The 27,893-nt window shown below is 39.6% G+C and overlaps 1 protein-coding gene across 1 annotated transcript; it reads right to left on the reverse strand.

Annotated features, from left to right (window-relative positions):
• Positions 1 to 2,143: 2,143 nt before the first annotated feature.
• On the reverse strand, positions 2,144 to 27,549 carry LOC129860211 (myomesin-2-like). Its single transcript, XM_055930602.1, has 36 exons — positions 27,456 to 27,549; positions 25,580 to 25,691; positions 24,431 to 24,488; positions 23,965 to 24,119; positions 23,207 to 23,293; positions 21,576 to 21,664; positions 21,347 to 21,397; positions 20,461 to 20,625; positions 20,185 to 20,346; positions 19,836 to 19,977; positions 19,370 to 19,569; positions 19,215 to 19,268; positions 18,495 to 18,622; positions 17,658 to 17,841; positions 17,128 to 17,302; positions 16,913 to 17,034; positions 15,888 to 16,075; positions 15,631 to 15,757; positions 15,132 to 15,313; positions 14,937 to 15,051; positions 14,182 to 14,344; positions 13,755 to 13,861; positions 13,319 to 13,363; positions 12,756 to 12,892; positions 12,189 to 12,333; positions 12,022 to 12,084; positions 11,608 to 11,675; positions 11,252 to 11,365; positions 7,264 to 7,351; positions 7,117 to 7,155; positions 6,518 to 6,623; positions 5,412 to 5,575; positions 4,316 to 4,352; positions 4,055 to 4,077; positions 3,903 to 3,958; positions 2,144 to 3,168 (listed from the first exon to the last, which is right to left on the reverse strand). Exons 2-36 carry the CDS (start codon positions 25,681 to 25,683, stop codon positions 2,713 to 2,715), a joined length of 4,299 nt encoding a protein of 1,432 aa, XP_055786577.1. The 5' UTR covers positions 25,684 to 25,691; positions 27,456 to 27,549; the 3' UTR covers positions 2,144 to 2,712.
• Positions 27,550 to 27,893: the final 344 nt, after the last annotated feature.

Raw genomic sequence — 27,893 nt, forward strand, 5'->3', positions numbered from 1 at the left:
ATCCCGACTAACAGTTCTTGTGCTGACGTTGCTTCCAGAGGCAGTTTGGAACTTGGTAGTGAGTGTTGCAACCGATGACAGACTATTTTTACATGTTACACGATTCAGCACTCGGCGGTCCCGTTCTGTGAGCTTGTGTGGTCTACCACTTTGCGGGTGAAACATTGTTGCTCCTAATCATTTCCACTTCACAATAACAGCACTTACAGTTGACCGGTGCAGCTATAGCAGGGCAGAAATTTGACAAACTGACTTGTTGGAAAGATGGTATCCTATGACGGTGCCAAGTTGAAGTCACTAAGCTCTTCAGTAAGGCCAGTCTACTGCCAATGTTTGTCTATGGAGATTGCATGGCTGTGTGCGTGATTTTATACACCTGTCAGCAACCGGTGTGGCTGAAATAGTCAAATTGATTGATTTGAAGGGGTATCCACATACTTTTGTATATATAGTGTACATTTTTTTTACATAAAATTAGGCATAATGATTATGGCTCTAGATTGCAGGAAATAGTTTCAGGTGTTTAAAAAATTCATCCTCATACTTTGTGTTCTAAAAACAATGGGTGCATGACGCCTCTGATGATCAGTCATCAAAATATTTAATAACGCCATATCTTATGGTACATTATACATTAATAACATGGATTATATATTTGTTTATTTGGGATTCACCCAGCATTGATTGGTACCAGGTACTAGTTGCCAATTGTGTTGTAAAAGTACCCAGAAACAACCCAGTGGTAACACATAATTTCCTAGTAAACACTTGATAAAAACCAAATGTAAGCAGAACCATAGTGAGACCTACAATTATAATAGATCATTCCCATATTACAGTATTATTGGTCAGCAATCACTTGTGGTTGATGATTGTTTCTGTTGAATATACCTTGGAGATATTAGAACCATTCCAAATGTAGAAATGTATAATTTATTAGCACTGAATATCCTCCTTTTTCAGCCATGTTCTTATCTTCATATTTGTTGAATAGCCCCTTTGGGAGCAGTAAGTAGATAAATCCCTTGCTTTTGTGTGTATTTGGGGTGGTATTTTGTCCACAATGTAGTTTTGTGATTCATCCTCCCACAGCAAATCGATGTGTAAAAGTAAGCCACATGATTCAGTGACTGGTGGCTCCCATCGGGTTTAGTGGCTGTACATGGGAGGTGTCTGTATGAAGCACCAGTGCCACCATGTGGTCAGAGGAAATGGAATACGTGTTCAAAACTGCATTTCAAGGAATGGATCCAATATTATACTGTATTTGAGTTGAAATGCACATTTAGGCTATTGATGGGGGGGGATTACAAATACAGCTCTACAGCTTTTCTATTTAGAGCCTGTTTGCAAGTAGCAATAATCCATATGTATGAACATTTTTCAGGGGACGACTGTTGAGAGATAGATGGGAACTAGGACCAATATTTACATAATTGATTGATATAAGTTGCTATTGAAAACGATGATTTATATAGACAATTATTTTCAGTGATTAAATATGTATGATTTAATTACATTTACATTTATAATTATTTCAAAAGCTAAATAAGATCATTTTCCTTAATTTGAATTATTCCAATCAAATCCCAACTACAGTGTAATGATTACTAGAGACAGTTTATCAGTGAAATGAGGAAAAACTGTGACGTTGCAAAATTACTTCAAGGGCTAGGGCTTTGAAGTGTATCAAGCTGAAACAGTTTATCAACTACCCAGAAAGTGTATGACGCAAATAGTTAATTGGCTTGTGCTTGACATGTCTCATATTTGGCTTTTTGAATTGAACACACTCAATTAGGTTAGGAGAATGCAACATGAATACAGTTATTTCCTTTCCCATCAAAAGTAGATGTGTGATTGTGTATATTAATGATATCCTTGTGGAGATACTTTACTTTCAACTCCCAATGAATAGTGGTGAATCTGGTGGCAAGTTTGCATTGTGCAAACAGCCATACATGAAGTGATTTGTCGATTTGAAAATGAGAGTGGACAAAGAGGCTGTGAAAAGTGCTGATGCGATTCAGATATGCCTGTAGCCACTCTAATTGCTTACATATTTTACACTGCATTCAGACACCTTGGGTGAGTGTGCGCTGGAACCCAACAGTAAACAGCTCAGGGACGACACAGTGGGAAGTGATTTTGGCTCTTTTTTATTAACACAAAAGCAGGGGGAGACACGCAGCGGCGAGGAGGGTAACATGATTTATTTGGGGCAGTGACTAGAAACGCCACACCTGCCACTATGGGCTAAGTGGAGGTCCAGCAGGGTTATCCATCCGTAGGGAGAGCCAATTCCTCAAGATTCCACCAGCTAATTGAAAATGCAGCTTTTAAAACAGAGATTTAATAAACTAAATATCAAAGCTGGTCATTTTTCACCAAAGCGCCTTAAGGAAGACAGAGCCAAGTTCATTAAAAGGCTCATTCAGCTTTGTAAACATTGGTGACAAACTCTCTGTTTTTTGTGGCACAACTTCCAACACACTAAATATCTCTTGGCTTCCCGTTCCCAAACCCCCTTTCTTTCTCTCCGAGACATTGGCTCTATCATAAGAAGAAAAAGAGTAAGAGAGCTCAACTGCATCTTCAGTGAAAAACGACAGATATCTACTGTTAAATAACTTTCTATTTGATGACTCATGCTAACAGATTAATAATTTTTTATTTTCCTTTCTCTCTTTGGAATTGAAATGCTTTTGTTGTTTACTTTCTCTTTGTTGGGGTAGGGGACTTCATGCCACGAGCTGGGGTGGGGGACTTAAGTCCCCTAGGAGGGGTGGGGGACTTGGCACCGGCTGGAGAAGAGACATGAGCAGGGGCTGGGGAAGGAGTGACAACCTTGGGACCTGGGATCTCAATAGGACGTTTAGGTGGGATAATCGACTTGGGCGTTAGAGTTGGTTTGGCCTGAGGAATCGTATCACCGTGCTTGTAGATGCTCACAACGATATCCACAGACTCTCCTCCATATTTGTTCTGCACCGTCATGGTGTACCTGCCAGAGTTTTCCAGGGACACACCTTTGATGGTGAGACTGGCAAACTTTCCGGACTCGAGGGACACCAAGTACTGGTCATCGGGATACACCTCTGCACCATTTTTGAACCAGGTGACTTGAGGTTTTGGGTCGCCGCACACTGTGCAGGTCAAACTCAGGGTCTACCAAGCGGGGCAAAGGAATTGAAGGAATGGAAAGACCTTGGTTACCAACACAGATATAACAGAAGAACATAGAATGTTGCTTGTGTTGTTCTCACCTAAGCAGTGCTGTTCTTTAATTGAATCAGAGTTTACTATGTTTATAATGTCCTATTTCCCTAGTCTCTTGTCTTTGCCTTACTGAGATGAGCATGTTTCTCAATCCGCTAGAAGAATCCCCTCTTGTAGCATCAAGGTAAAATAACCAATCACACTACAAACAAGTGTGTGTAGTCACTTTGGAGAGACGTGCCGGTTACATTGACCTTTACAAGTAGCTCTATTCTGCCATTATGTAAACCATATACCTCTATGACATGTCTACAGAATACTCCTAGCACATACATCACACTGTATTTCTTTCATAAGGACCCCAGTTTATGCTTACCCCACAATATTTCATATGCTGTGTGAAACCAGACATGAGTTGCTGTAAAAGGCAATATATCTGCACAATCTTTGCCCTATGGGTGATTCTCTAGTGCGGTGTATAATGCAACTGTAGGCTACAATGGACTCAATCAGAAGGCTCTCCAGATTGAATGGAAATTGGGAGCATAGACATCAGCTGCATCCACCTGGTTATGATAGTTGACACTGACTTTCCCAATGTGTTAAATCATGTCTGGTTACCTGTTCTAGCGTTAAATATATTCCCATAATTGTATTCAATCGCTAAATAAAATGTAAATTACCTTCTTCTCCATGATGGTAACAACATCAGGCAGACCGCCCAGCACTTTGCCACGGTCTAAAAATGTAGATATCATATAATCACAAAATTGTCTGAATCAAAAGATTTCCCACAGAGCCACGATCTAGCATTATGACAAGAGAAGGTACTCACTGGCTTCAGCATATGCTTCCTCTCTGGAAAACAATAGAAGAATGGCATTGTTAGTGAGTTCATTAGCACAGTGAGGCGTGCTATATTTCACCCCAAGACTGTGACTCCGTACACATGTTCTGCTTTGCCAAATACTTTAACACTATGTAGGAATCCGAGCTGCATTTTAGCTGTAGGAACGTGGCATTTATACAGTACTGATGCCCTACATATATGTGCATGAAATGAACACTGAACAGAATTATGACGTGATTATCTTACTTTAGTGTTGTGAATTCCGCAAAGGCTTTATCGTAGGCTGTGAACGAAGAAAGAAAAGAGAGGCTACAGTTGGGCTTTTCATAACGTTTCATTAATGTTACACCATACGAAACCAATTTTGAAGTATAGATGGAGTAGCCTACTTTCTTTCTTTTTGTTGCTGTACTTACTGCTACTTGTCTTGGAGACACAACAGCAGTGTGGCAGAGACATATCGTACCTCAATATTGTAATGTTGTTCTGTTTTGCCTGAAATAGCTCATCCTCGCTCACTCATTACTGTTTCCAGACCACAAAATCGCATCACCTGTCAGGGACCAGCCCTTGATTATGTTTGCCATCAAACAGTATGTTGACTAACTGAAGTATGAGCCAGGATTGCACCTTTAATATTGTTGTTCCTGTTATTTCATCCCCTGGATTTGCCTAAATATGCAGCTTGCTTCTGTGTACCCAGCTGCAGAGATGCTAGTCTAAGACTGTGGCAGGACAACAGTCGTGTGGGCAATAGTTAGAGATGGTATGCAAAACTGCAACAGTGTTTAGTAGTTGGTCATTTTAATAAAGATGTGCAGTGATCTCATTACTGTGGTCCAACTGAAGACTCCACCTCATTGATATACTGCCAGAGCAATGATAATGATATACAACCTCTGCTTTTTCTACATTCAGATGTTATGTACACATACTAAGATGTTATGTACACATACTAAGATGTTACGTACACATATTAAGATGTTATGTACACGTACTAAGATGTTATGTACACGTACTAAGATGTTATGTAGACATATTAAGATGTTATGTACACATACTAAGATGTTATGTACACATACTAAGATGTTATGTACACATACTAATGAAGACAACTACAAATGCATGTGAACATTAAAAAAAAGGAACTTCATTTATCAGGTTTATCATTTCCAGGTTACCATTATCCTGGTATTGTCATTGAGGTTCATACATGCTGAATGTGCTAATATCACTCTTTGAATTCATGTATTATGCTATTTGCAAGACTGACGGAGAAGTAGGTTGTTAAAGTATAGCTACAACAGCATACATACTCAATATCAGATATCGTCTGACTTACCATCTCCAGAAAGGTCAATGGTGCGACTGTAGGTGTTCTCCGTATCTATTATCTGGATGTGGTACAGACCCTTATCCTTGTCTGTGGGTTCAAGGATCTCCATAATGGCCATGGCAGGGGTACCTCCAATATGCACCTTCTCAGAGTGAGAGAGTTTACTTTCCCTGAAAGGGTAAAAGGGGAGGAACCGATGGAGCATAAGTATTGTTTTTGGAATCAATTGTGTTGGATTGAGTAGGTCCCTACTGGTTTACTCAAAGAGCAGTCAATGAAACATGGTATCAACTGAAATTCACAGGTAGCTCGATAAGGAATTTTTTAGGATAACATTAAAAAAAAACATAATATGAAATTGTGATTGATTCTAATGAAAATAGTCAAATGTCCAAATTTCTCACATTATAAGTGTAACTTTCTAGTAGTTTATCAAATATTGACCTGCTACAATTGCTGTGCTGGACCATTTGAGCATCATCATTATCTTATTTATGTGCCATTGCCCTCTTGGCAGTCAGGGAGGCCCTGAAATTTGCCCAGCTCAAATTTGTGAGGAATCATGGGAAATGGTAGGCTTTGTTCATTCATTGTGTGTGAAATTGTTGCCATGCTGAAACATGCTCCCCCTGTCAGTGCCATGCACACTGGAAGAAAGTAAAGACCTGAAGCAGCTACTTCAAAATGTTCATACAGGGATTAGAAGACCCACGCATGGTTTAGCTGAAACTGGTTTGCCTTACACAAGCTGCTGTAACCAATGACTTCCCACAAGCCTGAGGGAGTGTTTTTTTTAAAATCCTGTAGCTATTCTACTAGGTACAGTAGGCCTGTATAATTGTTTCCAAAAAAACAGATCATTTGGGAAAATTGCAAATATGATAGATTTGTTTTGTATAGATAGTGTGTGAAGATAGGCTCCCTTTTGTGTTACTCATTTTCAATATCCACCTTTTTATAATAATCTCAAATCATGTTTACATGCCTGGCTCATGTCAAGCCTTGGAATAAAACCTTGTGCGGATTCTATTTCCATAAACATTTCCATAATTTCTAATTATCTGCATAATTTAATAAAAAAGCACCCCCCAAAAAACGTTGCATATGCTTACGCATGCAGCCAATGGATTTTCATCTCCTCTGTGTAGTATTTCATGTGGCAGTGGAGCTGAATGCCTGTTGCAGTGCAGTGAATTGCCAGCTCCGCTGCAGAGGATCCTGGAGAGAAAAAAAGGAAAAACCATGCGTTCTTTAGTGTACATATGCTGACATTTATGTTCTATACTTATCTTAAGCTAACATATCTTCTTAGATATATACAACTTGGGTATTTGCTGTGGTTTACTAATTGGTTGGCCAGTGCTGGGAATCGGAATCAGTGCAATAAATGCCGTAATGGAGATACGACTTCTGGCTAGGATGACAGATACTGTACAGATGTTACTTGCAGCCCAGTTCATGAGGGTATAGTAACAGGACCCTTGGTATGCCCAATGGCTGTGCAATCCTCCTCATTAGTTGTGCTGTACTGATTTAGCTGAACTGAGCAAAACCACAGAACTGTGTGAGGAACAAATTATCTGCAATCTAATGATCAAGTGAGTCTAACTGATTTCTTGCACTGGTTGAATAACAAGCAGAATAAACTGATAAACAAATTTGTTTTAATACTAAAAAGAGAAGTGACAATCAAGAGGATATTAGTACCTACCAGCAAGTTTAGAAAGCTTCTCGATTATTTCATCAAAGGCTGTAAGAGAGATGTTGATAAAACAAAATTATGTTCAAAGTATGTTTCCAGTAAGACAATATTTCAGATACAACATAATATAGTTTTCATATTAATATTTATATTTACCATGGCCGGATATTTCAATTTGGGACTGATCCTTTCCTCTGTCATCACTGATAGTAGCTTTGTAAATGCCAGTGGAAGCCTTGGAGAACTAGGTTGGATAAAAAACAAAGCACAATTTCAGGGATCAAAATAGAATGCAGTCGATAGGCCCACTCTCTGCAATAGTAGCAGAGACCATGTAAGCTACATTAGCTGCCTTACATTGAGAATAATTGTTTTAACTTAGTAATTTCCTGTTCATATAATTGAAAACAATTGTCCCAATTTCATATAATTTTCTCAGCTCTTCTGGGACTTACACTGCCTTCAGAAAGTATTCACACCCCTTGACTTTTTCCACATTTTGTTGTGTTACAGTCTGAATTTAAAATAGATTTAATTGAGATTGTGTCATTTTTTATGAATAATTAAAAGCTGAAACGTCAATAAGTATTCAAACCCCTTTGTTATGACAAGCCTAAATAAGTTCAGGAGTAAATTTTTACTTAACAATTCACATAAGTTGCATTGACTCACTTAACATGATTTTTGAATGACTACCTCATCTCTGTACACCACACATACAATTATTTGTAAGGTCCCTCAGTCGAGTAGTGAATTTACAACACAGATTCAACCACAAAGACCAGGGAGGTTTTCCAATGCCTCACAAAGAATGGCTCCTATTGGTAGATGGGGAAAAAATGTAAAAAGCAGACACTGAATATCCCTTTGAGCATGGTGAATTTATTTACACTTTGGATGGTGTATCAATACACCCAGTCACAACTAGCATACAGGTGTCCTTCCTAACTCCGTCGCTGGAGAGGAAGGACACCACTCAGGGATTTCACCATGTGGCCAATGGTGACTTTAAAACAGTTACAGAGTTTAATGGCTGTGATAGGAGAAAACTGAGGATGGATCAACAACATTGTAGTTACTCCACAATACTAACCTAAATGAAGGGTGAAAAGAAGGAAGTCTGTACAGAATAAAAATATTCCAAAATTTGCATCCTGTTTCCAATAAAGCACTAAAGTAAAACTGCAAAAAAATGTGGCTAAGAAATTTACTTTATGTCCTGAATACAAAGTGTTATGTTTGGGGCAAATCGAACACAACACATCACTGATTACCACTCTATATATTTTCAAGCATGGTGGTGGCTGCATCATGTTATGGGTATCTTGTCATCGGCAAGGACTAGGGATTTTTTTGATATAAAAATAAACGTAATAAAGCTAAGCACAGGCAAACTCCTAGAGGAAAACCTGGTTTGTATTTATATTTGTATTTATTATGAATCCCCATTAGCTGCTGTTAAGGCAAAATTAAGGCAAGTATACAATTTTAAAAACATGACAAGGCATTCATAACAGATTTCACAACACACTACGTGTGTGCCCTCAGGCCCCTACTCCACTACCACGTATCTACAACACAAAATCCATGTGTACGTATGTGTATAATGCACATGTTATCATGTGTGTGCATTCATGTGTCTGCGCCTATGTTTGTGTTGCTTCACAGTCCCCATAAGGTGTATTTTTATCAGTTTTTAAAATCGGATTCTACTTCTTGCATCAGTTACCTGATGTGGAATAGAGTTCCATGTAGTCATGGCTCTATGTAGTACTGTGCGCCTCCCATAGACTGTGAAGAGACCTCTGGTGGCAAGTCTTGTGGGGTATGCATGGGTGTCTGAGCTGTGTGCTAATCGTTTAAACAGACAGCACGTGCTTTCAACACGTCAGTACCTCACACAAACACAAGTAGTGATGAAGTCAATCTCTCCTCCACTTTCAGCCAGAAGATATCGACATGCTTATTATGAATGTTTGCTCTCTGTGTACATCCAAGGGCCAGCCGTGCTGCCTTGTTCTGAGCCAATTGCAATTTTCCTAAGTCCCTCTTTGAGGCACCTAACCAAACGACTGAACAGTAGTCCAGATGCGACAAAACTAGAGCCTGTAGGACCTTCCTTGTTGATAGTGCTTTTAAGAAGGTAAAGTAGTGCTTTATTACGGACAGACTTCTCCCCTTCTTAGCTACTGTTGTATCAATATGTTTTGACCATGACAGTTTACAATCCAGGGTTACTCCAAGCAGTTTAGTCACCTCAACATGCTCAATTTCCACCTTATTTATTACAAGATTTAGTTGAGGTCTAGGGTTTAGTGAATGATTTGTCCCAAACATAATGCTTTTAGTTTTTGAAATATTTTTGACTAACTTATTCCATGCCACCCATTCTGAAACTAACTGCAGCTCTTTGTTAAGTGTTTCAGTCATTTCAGTTGCTGTAGTAGCTGACGTGTATAGTGTTGAGTCATCCGCATACATAAACACTCTGGGTTTACTCAAAATCAGTGGCATGTCGTTAGTAAAGATTGAAATAAGCAAGGGGCCTAAACAGCTTCCCTGGGGAATTCCTGAATCTACCTGGATTATGTTGGACAGGCTTCCATTATAGAACACCCTCTGTGTTCTATTAGACAGGTAACTCTTTATCCAAAATATAGCAGGGGGTGTAAAGCCATAACACATACATTTTTCCAGCAGCAGACTATGATCGATAATGTCAAAAGCCGCACTGAAGTATAATAAAACCGTCACCACCATCTTTTTTTAATAAATTTCTCTCAACAAATCATCAGTCATTTGTGTAGGTGCTGTGCTTGTTTAATGTCCTTCCCTATAAGCGTGCTGAAAGTCTGTTGTCAATTTGTTTACTGTAAAATAGCATTCTAGACACTGGGAGACAAATTCACCTTTTAGCAGGTTAATAACTTAAAACCCAAGTCCAAATATACACTGGAGTTGCTTACCAAGATGTTCCTGAGTGGCCTAGTTAGTTTTAACTTAACTCGGCTTAAAAATCTATGGCAAGACTTGAAAATGGCTGTCTAGCAATGATTAACATCCAACTTGACAGAGCTTGAAGAATTTTAAACAGAATAATGTGCAAATACTGTACAATACAGAGACTTACCCAGAAAGACTCACAGCTGTAATTTCTGCCAAAGGTGATTCTAACATAACAGGGGTGTGAATACTTATGTAAATTATATATTTCTGTATTTCATTTTCAATACATTTTCAAACATTTTGAAAAACATGTTTACACTTTATCATTATGGGGTATTGTAGGTTGTTGAGTGAGAAAGAAAATCAATTTAATACATTTTGACTGTAACACAACAAAATGTGGAATAAGTCAAGGGGTACGAATACTTTCTGAAGGCACTGTACATGTGGCCACTTGATGAGCAATATCAAACATGTGACTTTATGTCAAGCACAGGATCAGAGTATTCTTTTTCCATCTCATAGCTTTGTGAGGACATAGTATGAATAAGAAAGCAAGATTGCAGGGTGTGATTATTTCTAATGACATCATTGGATGTGGCTGGTTTCTATGACAGCGGTGCTCTACTGAGGAAAGAGGCATTCGTCTTCTTCCCTTCAGGGTTATTCCTCTTGTTTCCTATAAATGGCTGGTGTTCCTAGGACCGAGAGTCAAAACTCGCCTTGACTGCATCAGTGTCCGCTTCTCTGACTTCTCTTACATGATCACCAAATGTTTTGGTGGCTGTGTTTTGTCTTGTCTTATTGTATAAAGCCAACCGTTCCTCTAGGAACTGACTGCATGAGCGTGTAGGCGGATAATACCCTCCTTCAACACAAACAATAGCGATATATTGTAGTACTAGCGACAAAGATGTCTGTCTGACTCTTGCTTGGCCTGATTGTGTCTAGATGTTTGCTGATGATATGGAAAGCCATACCTCTTCAATGGCTGCCTTGAGATTTCCAGCAATGGAGGTCATAGTATGAATGCACCTAACCCTGTTTAACTGGAATCCAGACGGTAAGGTCCTTCACTGTAGCCTATTAATAAAACTACAGGGTTTTAAGAACTCCATTGTGCTTCTGCCTATTGTCCACATAACAACTGCTATTATATGTAGTTTGTTCAATCTGTGTGTTTGTGTGATAAAATTACCAGGGAAATAGGAAGCTTGCAGGCTCCAGATGCCAGATTGGCTGGCCCTTCAGGGGTAATCTCAACGTCATCCTTGAACCAGTGCAGCACTGTTTCTTTCTTCAGATTATCCACCTGCATTATGAAACAATAGACCCGTGACCCACAGAGAGGTGGACCAGCCCAAACAAAGAGGCATGACTGCACTACAACAACACCATCTGTCATCATGCCTCTCAACAGAGGGGAACAACGACTAAACTGAATCATGCTGACTGTGTTTGTCGTTTAGATTGGCATTAGCGATAACTCACGCCATAATTTCCATTTAATCTCTTGGCCTAATCTAATTGTACTTAAGGTGAATGTTTAATTACCTTGCAGACGAGTGCAACAGAACAGTCGTCCCCAACATGGACTGACAAAAACTCACTGAAGTGGGGGCCTGGAAATAGGGCAATAGACAGAAAGTGGGAGAGGGGGGATGTGAGGGAGAGCGGTGGGGGAGGGGGGATTTGGAGGGAGGGGGAGGGGGTCAAAAAGGTCAGATTTGAATGCATTGTTTTGCTAATAACATCCTTGTATCCTTATAATATCCTTCTTGTAATATCCTTGTAACAATGGGTGGCTTATGGATTTGCAGGTGCGATAACAGTGTGTGGTTTCCATAAATAATGTGAACCTTAATAATTCATTATGATACCTAATCATCATCTGAGTGTACTGGCTGTTTGAAATTAATATTTCATTCAAATATTACTCAAATAATGTCATAAATGTTTTACTTTTACCTTCTTTCACTCTGATGTACTCGCTCCTTTGGTGTTCTGCGTCTGCAAGAGCTGCCTTGAAATCTACAACCCAAACAAAGTGATACATGGGATAAATCCTGGATACCTCATGGACCCCTACCCTGGATTAGAGCACAACAACTCCCCCACAGCAGACAGGCTCTCACCATCTCCGATTAGCACCAGAGAGGACTGGCCTCTGGCTTTGCCATCTTCGATCTGAACAGTAAAGGTACCCTCGCTATCCTCTGTGAAATGATCCAGCACAAACTCAATGATACCAGTCTCCACGTTGTGACTCGCATGATTTGGCTGAGAACACAGAGAAGAAGACACCAAGAAAGTTTACAGGAGAGGACTTTACTGAGGGAATATTGTGAATCCAATAATGTGGTTATGTTGTGTGATCTACTCTAGTCTTGGCTTAAAAAGGCTATTCATGCCATACATTGTGATGAGAGTAGAATGTCTAGTTCAAAGACAAAAAAAATTGTCTGTGCATGTTTTGTCTGAAACGACACCTCCTGTGTAGTGCACTACTTTTGACCAGAGCCCCATAGGGTTAGCCTCCTAGGGCCCTGGCCAGAAGTTGTGCACTTTATCGGAAAAGGGTTTCTAAAGAAGTGCACTAAATAAGGAATGTTTGTCAAAAGTGCACTAGGAAATAGGGTACCATTTTGGACAAAGACAATGTGTCCGTTTAGTGTTGACAGGAATAAGGAAGTGACTCTTACATCATTTGCTGAGAGCTCCTTGTTGTTAGCAAAGAACTTGTAGGTGACAGCAGAGGAGATGTGCTCAGCCTGTAGCCAGAAGCACATGCGACCACGCTCCAGAATCTTGTAGGCCAGTTGAGTCTTTAGAGGGATCACTGTGGAAGCAGGATAAAGGGAGGAAGAAGGTGATGCAAATAGAGGTAAGTTTTGTGATAGAAATTACATTTGCTCATGAAAGAAATGTAATTTGTTCAATAGGTATACATTTTCCTCTTCAGAAAATTAGAATAGGCTGTGATGAACCACATGCTAAAAAGTTGATGGAGCAAGGGCTGACAAAAACTATTTTCTGGGATTAACAGTTGTCTCCTTTATGTGGTTTACACGGATCTTACCTCATCACCAGTCTACAACGGCGCACACCCCCATACAGTATATGCAGATTATTCAAGCCAAATCCCCAAAAATGTAATCTTCCTTTTACCATGAGCTGTGTATTTCAAAATATAATTTGATGGGGACCAGAATGAATGAGATTGAAAATAAAAAATCCATATTGAATAATTCCGAACAAAACCTACCCGGGTGTCTGATACCATAGCTCTTTGCCAGCATTTTCTCCAGCTCTGTAATAGAGGTAAATAAGGGGAAATGCATTTCAGTATTCCAATGATCCAATATCTGTTTCGCAAATTGATTTCAGGAAACAGCCTTCCTTCACAGCAAAGCCTTTTTACATGAAACGTCATCGTATACTTCCACAGTAACAGTTATCTGCACTGCACAAGACCAGACATGCATGTACTGTATCACTAGATCATATCATATTTATGAATGACTGTGATAGGTGCCATTATTGTTTGCCGTATAATGAAGTGCTGTTGTGTTGATTTAGATGTACTAGTACAGTATGCATGCATGTATGGACAAAATCTATTTTATACCATGATATGTCCAGAATGAGGGTTGTAAATAAGTAACCTCCTATTTATGATCCACTCCCCAGCCAGGGCCTACCTTCGGCATGGATTTCATGGCTGGCAGAAACACCATCAGTGTTAGTTACAGAAACAGAGAAGCAACCCACATCCCCGTGGTCAGGGTGCTTGAAAATAAGCTTGGAGCTAGAATGTAATAAAAGAAAAGACACACCATTGAATATAGAGTCCAGGAGATATTTAGCACATCAATTGAAGTATATATTTTTATTTAACTAGGCAAGTCAGTCAAGAACAAATTCTTATTTACAATGACGGCCTGGGAACAGTGGGTTAACTGCCTTGTTCAGGAAGCAGAACGACCAATTTTTACCTTGTTAGTCAGGTATTCGATCTACTAACCACTTGGCTACCTGCTACCTATTACACATTTCTGAATCACTACTGAGAAGTTTTATTTAGATAAAATATATTTGATCTGTTGACAAGTTTTGTGCATAGCTTACGTGCTGCCCTCTGTTTTGATGACAATTTCTTTAGAGAAGTCAGTGATTTCCTTGTAGAATTTCTTCCACACAAAGTGGGAGCTCTCCGTAATTTGACAGCTTTCAAATGACAGGATGATGTCACCTGACTCTTTGTCCACTGTGCAGGTCATCTCCTGGGCACCTTTTGGATTGACAAAGCAAAGAGTGAAGTTGACAGGCAACAGCAATAAAAATCTGGCACTGCAAGTACAGCATGTCCTCGAGATGGGTGTTTAGGTGCAGTCATACAGTACTAGCGTAGTATGCTCATTATATGTCCACAGTGTATTTGTGTCTGTATGTTCTGCATCCTCTGTTGAATTAATATCAAAAGAATTGTGAGAATGACTTTTCCCTGATCTCACCCAGTGCTTGAGTTGCTGAGGTCCCTGCAGAATACAACACTGCTCTCTGCTGGTTGCCTGATGCTCTCATTCCAACCACTTTACAGAGCTCAATATGAGTCATCTATTTTTCTCTCCTCCCACGTCCTCCCAATGTTCCTTATCAACAGAAGAACAGACAACCCCTCCCTAGGCTCCTCCTCAACATCCCTGTCTAGTGTACCCCACACTTTGTGGTGTTACTCTCCTACATTTCAGCTAATCTAACTCCCATTTTAATGGGAATCCTGACCCAAATAAACATTCTCCGTGGAACGCACTGAATGAATGCTGCTCTGTACTAAGCCACATTGAAGCTCAGCATGGGGAATTGTGTCTGTCCAACAGTACCTTCCACTGCTTTGGCAACTACAGGGTTAGAAGCCAAGGAAGGCTTGCCGGCACCTTCAGAGTTCGCGGCACGCACTCTGAACACATATGACACTCCGGCTTCCAGCCCAGTCACCTGAAAACAACAAGGACTATAAAATGTGCCAGACAGGGTACATTGTCATAACTCATAGGTATTCTAGGAATACTCTGTACCTTGTGGTAGCGGTGACTGACAGCATGGCTCTCATTGGAACAGTGCCATTCATCTGAGCCTTTCTTGGCAAAGTCCACAAAGTAGCCTGTGATTGGGCTGGTGCCGGTGTAGACGGGAGCCTTCCACTCCACCACCACAGAGTCATCACGGATCTCGCAGAAGGTCATGTCATAAGCTGGACCTGAAATTCAGAGTGCAGTAAATGTAGAAAATTACAGCCAAGCAGTTCTTTAAGTCAGACACACAGAGCATAGAGGTCAGACTGTGTAATGTGTACGTGCTGCTATCTTAATGATTGATGTTGGAAGTGGCACTGCCGATAAGCTTGAATGCACCTCTTCCAGAATTCATCATCACATAAAAAGGATGAGATATGCATTACGGTTTAAATATGCAACGGTATTTGCATGTAAAATGGCATTCGCTTCTTTGAACAATGCACACTTTGTTTCATCTTTAAAATATCAACTTGTTTCAGAGAGGTTTTCGGTACTGTACCTGGCTCTGGCATGGTCCAGGCATCACAGTGAAAAGCCTTGCTAGGGGCAGAGGGGGCACCAAGACCAGCAAGACTTCCACCATAAACCATGAACTCATAGACTGCACCTGCACTTAGATGTTCAACCTGTAGTTGATAGGGAAAGTATTAAAACTGTTAAAACTGTTTGAATCATTGCACAATTGATTCATTATGATCCAATGACCCTAACTGTAACAGCAAAAAAAAAATTGACTAAGGTCAATCAGATTTATACCTTGAACAGCCTCTCTTTGATGGGTGGGATGTTGACCTCTCTCCATGTGTGTTCTCCGTGCCTGCGTTTGTTGATGTAGTATTCAGCCACCGGAGAGCCACCAGAGTGGACGGGCCGCTTCCAGTTCAGAACCATGGACTCTCCATCACAAGCGAGCAGAGCAATGTCATATGGAGCAGAGGGAATAGCTGCAAACAGAGTTTAAAAGTGTCTAAACATGTATCATGGTGGATATATAGCAGGGGTCCCTAACTCCTGGTGAAATACTGGTTGTGCTTTAAGTAGCATGTATACAGTGCATGCTTTCCAAATCCACATCATGGAGTAAACTAGCATGTTAAATATGATCATTGTTCACTACAAACTACAAAATACTGCCATCCACATAGTTTGGAGCATCACCAATAAATGAGTTTAAAAATGTATGGTGTGATGAAACAATCTGCAGTTGTTGGTTGAATGTCCCAAAGGAACTCTGAGCCAATGGTTGGTTTTTGACTCATATTGCCTAAATTATTCACATTATTTGGACGAGAAAAGTACATGACGATTGGCTAAATCAAATAGGCTCCCAGTCTGTCCTGCTGAAACTTTTGAATTGGAAGGATAATGGTGCTCTTTTATTGGAGACATTGATTTTAGATATTCGGGCCAAGTTAAGGCATCAAAGTTAGATGTCTTTGTTTGTCATACTTCTGGACAGCTACCAACAGACTTGTTAAACAGTCTTGATAACCTTCCTACAATTGAATCACTATGATCATTCACAGAGAAAAGAGTCTCCAGCTAAGCACAGTGGGTCGCTAAAATCGTGTATTTGCATTTTTCTTCTGCTGTTACTTTTGCTACTGCCAGATTGAACCCAGCACTTTTTACGCCTGGTTGGAACCTTGACTAATGACAATTATATCCTGTGCGTGTGCGTGTGTGTGTGTGTGTGTGTGTGTGTGTGTGTGTGTGTGTGTGTGTGTGTGTGTGTGTGTGTGTGTGTGTGTGTGTGTGTGTGTGTGTGTGCGCAAACTCACTGAGGGCAGCTTTGACAGAGAGGGGGGACGACTCCTGTGATTCATCACTAAGACCCAGCTCATTGATGGCTTGCACACGGAAGACATACGTCTCACCAGTGGTCAGGCCTTGAACCACAAATCTAATCAAAAATAGCAGATGAAGTAAAATGTCAACATATTATGATGAATGAAATCACACTCTTTAAATAATAAGTCTATGACTGAATACATACTTGTTGCTCTTGTGAGGCTTGTGGTTAGCTGAATCCCAGTCCTTGGAGCCTTTTACACAGACATCAATGTAGTAGCCAATAAGGTTATTAGGCTCCTTGGGTTCAGCCCATTGGATAACAAGAGATGTGTCAGTTTGCCTTGTGGCAACCACCTGACCAGGAGCGGAGGGGACACCTACAGTAGATCAATAGGGCATGGTTAGGCTCCTTAAGTTCAGGCCATTGGATAACAAGAGACGTGTCAGTCTCCCTTGTGGCAACCATTTAACCAGAAGCGTAGGGTTCACCTACAGCAGATTAACAGGGTTAATGTCTAGTGGAAAATGTCAACTATCTACTTACTTTGATTGAAGGACTATTATTTCTTAGCAAAATCTACAATATGAATTACTTTTTACATTTTTTCAAATTCCACCCTTGACTATTGTTGTGATTTGCAGGGAGTTTGACTTTTAGAGAGAATACTTGAGCACAACCTTGGGGAGGACTCTAAGAGATAGCTATAAAGCCATTGAAGAGGACACTCTTACCACGCAGCTCTTGAGTCTGAATGGGCTCAGTAGGCTCAGAGGCTTCACTGCTGCCGTACATGTTTGCAGCCAGTACGCGGAACAAGTACTGTTTTCCCTCAGCCAAGTCAAACACGGCATAACGAGGAGATCTCACAGGCACCTGAGTGTTCACCCTCTGCCATGCACCGGTCTCAGCTAGGCACTGTGAGGGAAGAACCCCAAAAACAAGATTTACACCCTGTTACAACATCCACAGAAACAGGCAAATGAAATGGAGAGAAAGATAGAAACCTAAATCTTTTTTTATTAATTCGGGTGGTGACCCTGATTGTTTTTGCCCTCGATTATACTATTGAACGCATCTTAAGAAAGATTCCATCTGTTTTAGAGCAGAGTTTCTCAAACTTGTTGGGCCCGCTGAACTCATAATCAGAACACAACTTGAGTGAGATAAAAAAAAACATTTTGCATACAAGGAATTTTGTGCAGTTTTCAAGCTAATTTCCAGCAATTCTACACCTTTTGTCATGTGGCACAGATATGTTGTTGCAGCTTTAAAGCTAATGTCCTGCAATTCTACAAATGTCGTATGAGGCAGAGAGATATTACAGTGCATTTATATGAATACATTTTTTTTAATCTGTTCTTGTTAGTAATAATCCTAAAAATAAATGAGACATTTGGATTTTGGATTTTTTTTTGTTGATATTTTGAGATCTGGCCACAGACCCCACTTTGAGAACCCTGTTTTAGAGGACACAAATATATCAATTCCATGTTGAAATGTGTCTCTATTCTGTAGCTGCAAAATTTGTGAAAAAAAATTAACCTGGTGGAGAACAGTGAGAGACCAACCTTCTCAATATAGTACCACACTGGGGCCCGGCCGTGATAGGGGGCAGGTTTCCAGCTGAGGACAACATATGTTCGGTCGGTCTCTGGGGCATGCAACTTTGAGGGGGTTCCTGGCACCTTCTTCTCGTCTACGGACACAAGACATCAGAGATTTACTGTCTTTAGCCCAAGTGGGAACATTCACCCGAGTTGACAAAAATATTTCCACAATAACAAATGTTTTCAAGGTTATGAAATTGTAGTACTAAAGTCTTTTTCTCTAGCCTGTCTATGCACATCGATCTGTTGCTAGTATAGATGTGTTACGTTCAGTCTGAAGAAGGTGCCACAGATGGTTGGATCTCAGCATCCTGATGGAATTCTCATCAAAAACTAATCAGCAGCTCTCTGATGAGCCCAAATTTAGGCTGTATAATTATTGCTAATTATTGAGACGGGAGAATCGTGAAAAGAAAAATGTGAAATGTGACAGTTGTTATTGGTGTTTTATTATACAGATGGAAGACATGGTACAATGTGAGGGGCTAATGATATCTCAATATTCTAAATGGGTAGTTTACCCTCATTATTCTTCTTAGTGCTACTGACACTGATGAAGTGTAAAGAAATAAGCCTAAAAAAGTAATAGTATGACTGCTTAGAAGAACGTCAAAGATTTTTGTATCAAACTAGTTATCGAGTTTCAAGGACCCCCATACATCATAGAAAACCATTTAGTACCTTCAACGTCATCGTAGTAAGTTACAACGTCAAGTTTACCACCCAACTTGATGGCTGTCAAACAAAGATAAAAACAGAAGATTATATACATTCATTTGATTCTAGGGAATACATGACCTCACAAGTTAAAGTTTACGAATTCATCCTCACATTACCATGGAGCCTTTCAAATTCAGTTGGGTCCAGGGCGGCAATGGGGTCAGACATTCTGGAGGGCTTGCTGATACCTTTTGAGTTTATCGCCCGCACACGGAAGTAATAGGAGTGGCCCTCAAAAAGGCCAGGCACAGGGTATTTACAGATCTTAATGGGGGAGTCGTTGCACTGCACCCAATTTTCTGTTCCAGTTTCGCATCTGCAAAAAAAATTGGAAAACTGGTACATCTCCAATATATAGCTACATTATCCTGTCACAAGATACGAACAGTGGTGGGAGATTATAGCTTGTAATTTACAGATTTGCCTCCCATTTTCAGCCTAGAATGATATGTGATTTTAAGAAAAAAAATACCAGAATGTATATAACGAGGGCCTGGAGTTTTTCCTGGTCAGGTAATGGCATCAGGGAAAAAGTAGCTGGATATATTCACATTTGATTCCCATTTTAACACCTTCCGTTACCTATCTACAAAGTATCCAATAATGGGGCCTTCAGTAGTGGTGTTGGGAGGCTTCCAGGACACGATGACATAATCTCTGTTGGCGTCATGGATCTTGATGTCCATAGGGGCACCTGGAGACCCAGGTACTGGGGGTGGACCATCTGGCATAGGGACACAAAGCACGTCACATCATCACAGTCTGTCATAGTACATCACGCTATACTTGAAATGCCCTGTGAACAGAATTATTCAAGGACCAAAGAGCTTAGAAAAATAGAAGAATATGACTCATACTAGTTTTCAAAGTAGATGCATTGCTGGTACACACAGAGGTGGGATACAATTCTCAAAGTTAGCAGATTTTTTACCGGCACAGGAGACGAATGCACTGTGCGCAGCATCTCCCCCCTTTGTCACCATACGGAGAGTGTAGACGCCCTCATCATCCTTGTTCAGGTGAGGCAGGTTCAGCTTGGTCTCGCCTCTACCAGACTCTATCTTCACCCACTTGGAGTCTGACAGCCGATGATCTAAAACAAAACAAAAACGCCAACATTATAAGTGAACAACTGTCCATGGCTGAAGTTACAAAAATGGTCTTGTAAATCGTCTGTTATTGAAAGCAGTAAGAGAAAATGTGTTACCATCTCTGAACCATTGAGCTTCAGGCTGCAGATTGGCTAGGTTGGGGCTAATGTTCATTGTGGCTGCCAATGTGACCGTGTCTCCTTCTGTTCCAAAGACCGAGCCAAAAGTCTCCAGGAAGGTGATGTTGATCTTGGTGTATTTGATCTCCGGCAACATGGGAACTGCAGAAGATAGTAAAACAGGATAGACTTACAGTATTATGACTCTATTTTAGTAATATAATTATAGATGACCATGATCAGAAGTATATTCAGCAATGATGTATGTAATTACATACACTTTAAAAGAGAGAAAGCACTGAATTATTTGGAAGACTTTGTGGTTTTCTTTAAAAAAAAATCCATACAAAGGTGCAATTCATGTTGTGATTAGTATAGAAGTTTCATCAGATAATGTCTCTGTCAATTCTTACAGGGATAAATAAAAACTAACATTATTCTCATATGTTGAGAATGCATGTTTGAGTTGATATACCATCTACAGCAGTTTATGTTTGTCTCTCACAATAGTATAAACATTGTTTATATGTAGGCTACATCCTTGCAACGCAAGAAGAATGTTGCCATATTCAAACAATCCCCAGTTACTGGATTTGACTCAACAGTGGTCAAGATCTACTCAGAGGATAAATGTATCAGGAAGAATACACAGGACAGTGGTGTTGGGTGGACTTTTTATTTTATTTATTTTTTACCTTTATTTAACTAGGCAAGTCAGTTAAGAACAAATTCTTATTTTCAATGACGGCCTAGGAACAGTGGGTTAACTGCCTGTTCAGGGGCAGACGACAGATTTGTACCTTGTCAGCTCGGGGATTTGAACTTGCAACCTTCCGGTTACTAGTCCAACGCTCTAACCACTAGGGTGTGCAGGCCGACTTACTTGTGTAAGGAAGCCATGCATAGGAAGATAAATGCCCTTCTTCTCTGAATCCTGCAAAACAGACATATTACACACATACAATCACTACACAACAACAAAATACATTACAATATAATATTGTATCGTGGTATAAATCAAGTATATAAACATACCGTTTAAATAAGCCATATCATGAAAATCAATGCATTAACAAAACGTACATACTGTATGTTTGCTTTGCCAAACTTACTCTTGACAATGACAGAGGCCTGAGTAGAGACCTGTCCATGAATGTTACTAGCTACTGCAGTGTACTGCGCAGTGTCATCGGTTTCACACCTATAGGGAATACCAGAAGAATACATTGTTGATAATGTACATGAACACATAAAAACATCTCAGCAATACCTAAGGCTTAGACTTTGTCTCCATCTATAGTTTGTGTGGGTATATTTTTGTATGTAGGACTTTGATTAATTGACTAACCACCAAACATAATTTCCTGAGTTGAATTTACAGGATGGTAAACTTTCAAATGATGACAAATTATGCAGATTATGCAAATTGCTGTTGACAAAATGATTACTGGGAAATATCAAGCCATGATCCTCATTTGAAATGGTGCTATGACTTTATGAATGCACAGTAAATTAATACTGCAAATATACATCATTTTCTAGCTTGTAAGGGAAAGGAAAGGGAAAGGGGGATACCTAGTCAGTTGTACAACTGAATGCATTCAACTGAAAAGTGTCTTCTACATTTAACCCAACCCCTCTGAATCAGAGAGGTGCGGGGGGCTGCCTTAATCGACATCCTCGTCATCTGCGCCCGGGGAACAGCGGGTTAACTGTCTTTCTCAGGGGTAGAACAACAGACTTTTACCTTGTCAGCTCAGGAATTCGATCCAGCAACCTTTCGGTTACTAGCCCAACGCTCCTACCCACAAGGCTACAGTACCTTCCGCCCCAAGGGTCTCCTCTACAGTATAACCACACACTCAAGGTCAGATATTATCAAATCTTTGGAACTTAAGACAGGAGAATAATGCTATGCAGGAAAAAAAAACTATGCATGAATTATTCATGAGATATTCATGAGAGGCTCTAAGACATGAATGGCAAACATCTGAAGCTGCAAGGAGAGAGGAGGTTGAAAATAGTGACAGATATAAGACCTTGACCCCGCATATAACATTTTAAAGCTGTCCATGCTCACTTTGCCTCACTGTTTCCAAACCATGGTTGTTTTCTTTTGAGTGTGAAAGAGTTTGAACCCAGGGAGAATACAGTGGCATTTCTTTATTGAGACCCTTCACTTTGATTTGGAGAAGCAAAAAGGGCTTTGAGACTTAAGGTGCGAGTTAGCGTTGGTGCTCCTGACACTGACAGCGAGCGTATACAGTGCTCTTTAAGGAGCTCCAGGATCAAATGACAAAGAGCTCAGCACTTTGCTATGAACAGCTGATGAGTCCTCAAGACGAGGGCAGTGCCCAGGGGGGCTTTGGACTAAATTGGAAAAGCTCCACTGCTACGGTTCCACCATTCACAAGGGTCCCTTTTGTGGACACTTGCGTGTTAATTAAGTTAACAGTAAACAATGTGATTGTGAGTGAAATGCAGGGAGGCCACAATGAAAATCTCAGATGGTCCAGGAGCAAAGTCATGATATTGTATAAGACTTTTTAAATGGGGGTGATAAGCTATCATGAGAGGATAATGTTTTCCGGACAAATGGATCTAAATAATATAAAAACCTGTGATTTCCCATAATATAAAAACCTGTGATTTCCCATAATATAAAAACCTGTGATTGTTTCACCACTGAATGTGTGTATCCATTGTGCAGCCTAAGGTTTTTCCTCCCGTGAGAATAACTTACTTGACGATCTCCAGGTTATGAATTCCAACATTGTCCTGCACATTGTATTTCATTGACGATAAGTCAATGCTGACACCATCTTTATACCTGGATAGAAATCAATTAGAAATGGTTAAGGTGAAGTCTTTCAAGTGGCTGTGGTAACACAGGAAAAAAGTATTAACAGTATGCAGACTATTGTGATGTGACTGTGTATAAGCAGTCTGTACCTTTGTCATAACGTATACCTTTAGTGTAAAACTATAAGACGCAAATCTCAAGAATGGGGAAAAAAACATTATTACAGAGACAGTAACAGGTTAAGATTAGCAATGCTGACTTCTAAATCCAACACCATCAATCATCCGTAAAACTTTGACCACTATTTCAATCTAACAGAGTGTATGAAAGCAAAACACTAGCATTAAGCAGTTCTCCCTTTGTGCTACACCAGTACAATAACATTCTGCACCGATAGATAAGCCGCTAAATGCTGCTGTTGAACTTGCTGAATGACTGTTTTGGACACAGATGTAGGATATTAATTTGATCACGCTTTTGTAACTGAGAATTTGCTTGCAAACTTGTAGTGTATTCTAGGTTTAAAAATGTCAGACTTGATTTGCCATAACAAAATAATTTACCACCCCTACCAAAAATGTCCATTCATTATTATCCACATAAGAATTCACATTTCTTGTTGCTGCAGGCTTATTTTACTGCTGTAGCAAACTGGCTCAAATGACGATCCTACATCTGTATTTAGACTGAATCCTCACCATTTCACAAAAGGGGTTGGGTAGCCCTCGACCGTGCAGTATAGCTTCACGGGAGTGTGCTCCCAAACAGTATGGGATCGGAGTGTGGTCAGGAACTTAGGGCCCCTGATCATAGACTCCTCACGGACGTACTTCTCAACCATCTTCTTCCTCACCTGAAGGCAAAATGGACATTTTACATTTTTCTTCAATACCCTTTTCAAACTACTAAGCCAAGCCAAGCTGAGGCGACCTGTACTGCCCTGGCCAGGTAATGCATCCATCATAGTTACTGGAACTGTGCTAGACAGGATAATGCAAAAAGTAAATATGAGAGCCTGCACAATATGGTTTGGCTTGGCTCAAACGTGTGAAAAGTGTACTTGTGCAGATCTGATACTTAATATTTTCGCTCATCTTTTTCAAATGACATCTTTAATTATGGTGACATGCTGAAATCTCCCAACATGACAGATGAGGACCTTACCACTCCCTGGATTCTTGTTTCTTGTTTGTGATGATAATCGTCCTCCACCACCTCAGAGCTATATGAGCAAAACAAACCTAGTTATTAAAGGATAATTTACAAAAAGTCAACAAGCATAACAAGCATTTACGAACTAATATAAGAAAGGCCCAACACAGTGAAAAACTAAGCACCACAAAAAACATCTATGTTAAGTCTAACCATAACAATCATTATTTGCTATACATACAGTAAGCATCTTATTTGCATTTTAATCATTGGCTTATTGCTGAGTAAATGTAGTCATAGAGCTACAGAGCACTTCGTTAGCATCAAAAGACCTCTAACAGCATCATGTTGACAGTATTCTCATGCCCTTTTTTTGTCAGATTACTTAATGTACTATTTCTTGCGGATGAATCATCAATCTATACATACCTGACAGAATGATCATAGAAGTGTGTACATGTAATATAGATTACGTGATCGGAGATGACACAGATGAAACTGGGTACAATCCATAGAATGTATGGTGCAAACTAATATGAGTGTCCTGTCTCTACTCCTGACGTCAACAAACACAAGTAAACACACCCTTCTTTAAAGGCAAATCAGTCCAAGGTGTATTACAGAGGAAAATGTTAATGGTATTATAATCATACCCAAACAAATATGACAATTAGTCACCATACAAGACAGTAAAGCATATGTGTCCCCAGTTTATAGAAGAGAATGTGATCCAGTGATGTAGTAGCAATAGGATGGCTGCATAGTTACATGAGATTTGACAATTAGCAGGGAACCAACCTATTAGTGGGTTACAAGTGCTCTCTCTAGGTGTAAACTTAGCCACTGTTAAATGCCAAGCTGAAAACATTACCTACCATTTGAAACTGTACACCGAGGGCCAGATTTACGTGATGTATTTACACCAGTTCTTTATTTTCAGAGGAGAATAAAGACTGGTAAAAAATGTGTTAACTGTCTTAATTTACATTTAATCTAACTATGCTAAATAAGCTCTATACAGTTGAAATGCTTAATTTACTCTGGTAGATAGCAGGTGCAATTTATACTCCTGTGCAAACAATTGTAAATCTGGCCACCAGTTTCCAAACCACTAGTATGTTTCAAATGAAGCATAGGATTCCAATGGGCCCATCTCCTTACCTTGTGTACTGCTTTGCTACCACCTTAGACTGTGCACTGTGGTAGTCATGGCTGACGTGCACGTGCTTGTGTCTGGCAACTGTCGCAGCCATAGTTGATAACATTTAATGACCTGTGATTCAAATGAGGAACACACTTACTGTATTCTATTGGCAAACAGCAATATAATGGCAACCATAGAAATACAATATAATAGTTGTATCTCGATGATGACAACAAACCATGTTAATGTAGAATTACTACAATGCAATGCAACGGATGCATGGCTCTTCGGGCTCTTTGATCCATTGATGCATTTCAGGGCACAATATGCAGTACGGTACAGTATGTCCTTCAACATCAAATTATATGTCTTAGGTATTAGTGCCTGTAAGATTACAGACACTGGGGATAGAATTCCATCAAACCTGCACTGCGGGAGAAAGATTGGGCTTGTTCTTATGTAATGGAAGAGTCTGAGTTATGGGCAGAAGAAATGGAAAGCAAATTCATTGGAGGTTTGAATTAGATGGTGGGGGGGTTGAGGCTTAGAGCTAGTTAATGGCTTAAGTATTCATCTATGAAAGTTCAGTTATTACCAGTTATTCTCACAATACAGCAATCTAAATGTAATTCAGACACCTATTAAATATGAATGAGTTATATATAGCCTATATTCACAGGTGATGTGGTGATAAATAAGAACATACAAAACCATATAGCCTTTAACAGATTGAATATTAACAGACACAAGAACAGTCAGAGCACTTGGAAGTTATTTTTAATTGCAGTAAATAATATGGGAATAAAGTCAAAACTTAGTTTAAAGTAACTGTCCAGTGTTTGCAGATTTCTATGAAATACGACCTATAATTAATTACAATATGAGTGAAATAGTTTTCCTTCCAAAAATGTTTAGTTATGTATGCTAATTTAAAAGCAGCTTTTCTTTGTTGGAATGATGCGGGCGAACCCCAACAACAGAATGGTGTGGGCGTAAACCGGTCATAAAAAATATTCACATCAGTAGACCGCTGATTGGCCAGCTCAGCCAACGAGCCAACATGACATCATTTTCTGTGAGGAAATAGCAAGCATTTTTTAAACGGTCTGTTTGGGATACAAGTTTGAGGTGGAGTTTTTGAAGTGTTTTTCACCACTGTATGCTTTGGCCACAAATACGAGTAAAGGACAACGTTATTTGGGTGTCAGTTAACAGAATATTAACTTTTAAAAGTGAGATTTTCACTGGACAGTTACTTTAAAACTTACTGTAGCTTTGAAAATGTTCTCTGAATATGGAAATAGTTTAAATGTTCTATAGGCCTATGGCAGCCTTAAATTCCCACAGTCGTACAAAGTTGCATATTGCCTCTCAATGTGTATTGGAATAGGTTTACAAACAAATAACAGCTTTTTGACTCTATTCTTTTCCTTTTCTATCTTATTCGCTCATTCATTTATCAGTCAGGTTCAGCTAATTCTCAAGTGCAGCAAAAGTGCTTAACATCAGAGATTCAAGTACCAGAAATATCAACCGCTTGACACTTGAACTCCTGAGCCACATTTCTCTGCATATAGAAGACCAAGTAAACTGTCTTTTTATAGAATTAATTTTAAAAGTATATATAAGCTGATGCCTCCATTTATCAACATGCCATCAGAGCAATATTCTCATATCAATCATTTGTGTCCAAAAACTCTTAAAATTAATATTGCTAGATAATATCCTTATTATGTCAAGGTCTAGGCAGTAGCCTAGGCCCTAATTAGGTAACTGGACTAATCAATCTCAACATTCTGATATAACCAAGAACCAAGCATGCATCTCTCAATTCAACACCTTTCTGAAAAATCCAATAATCTGAAAAGGAAGGGAGTAATAGGCCTGACTTACCCCAAGAGATTACACGAGCGCAAAGCAGAGGTGGGTCAGCCTAAAACCACTTGGGAGTCACTGGCTGATGAAAACCAAAGATTACCCACACAGAGTGCAGCAACTCTTGCATCCCATTTATGGATAGGCATATGACTATATATAGCTTTTACATCAACCCTTAACATAATTTCTTACTTGCGGTAGGCTAGGCACATATCACGTAGTGTTAGTTATTCTTTGATCACTGAATAGGTCATAAAAACTGTATCCAGTTTGCAATATTTACCAAATTTGGACTGAGCACAATGTTCAGTTTACATCATTTAAATAATGTCATACTTTCTTTTTATTCAACTCTATCCATGAAATTGAGGATAATTTTAATATAGCCTATATTTGTGTTTATATTTATTAGCTTTAGGCTATGTTAATATAATATTGCTTAGCTCTATGCTC

Source organism: Salvelinus fontinalis, chromosome 1 (genome assembly GCF_029448725.1).
Source record: "Salvelinus fontinalis isolate EN_2023a chromosome 1, ASM2944872v1, whole genome shotgun sequence".
NCBI classification, from domain to species: Eukaryota; Metazoa; Chordata; class Actinopteri; order Salmoniformes; family Salmonidae; genus Salvelinus; species Salvelinus fontinalis.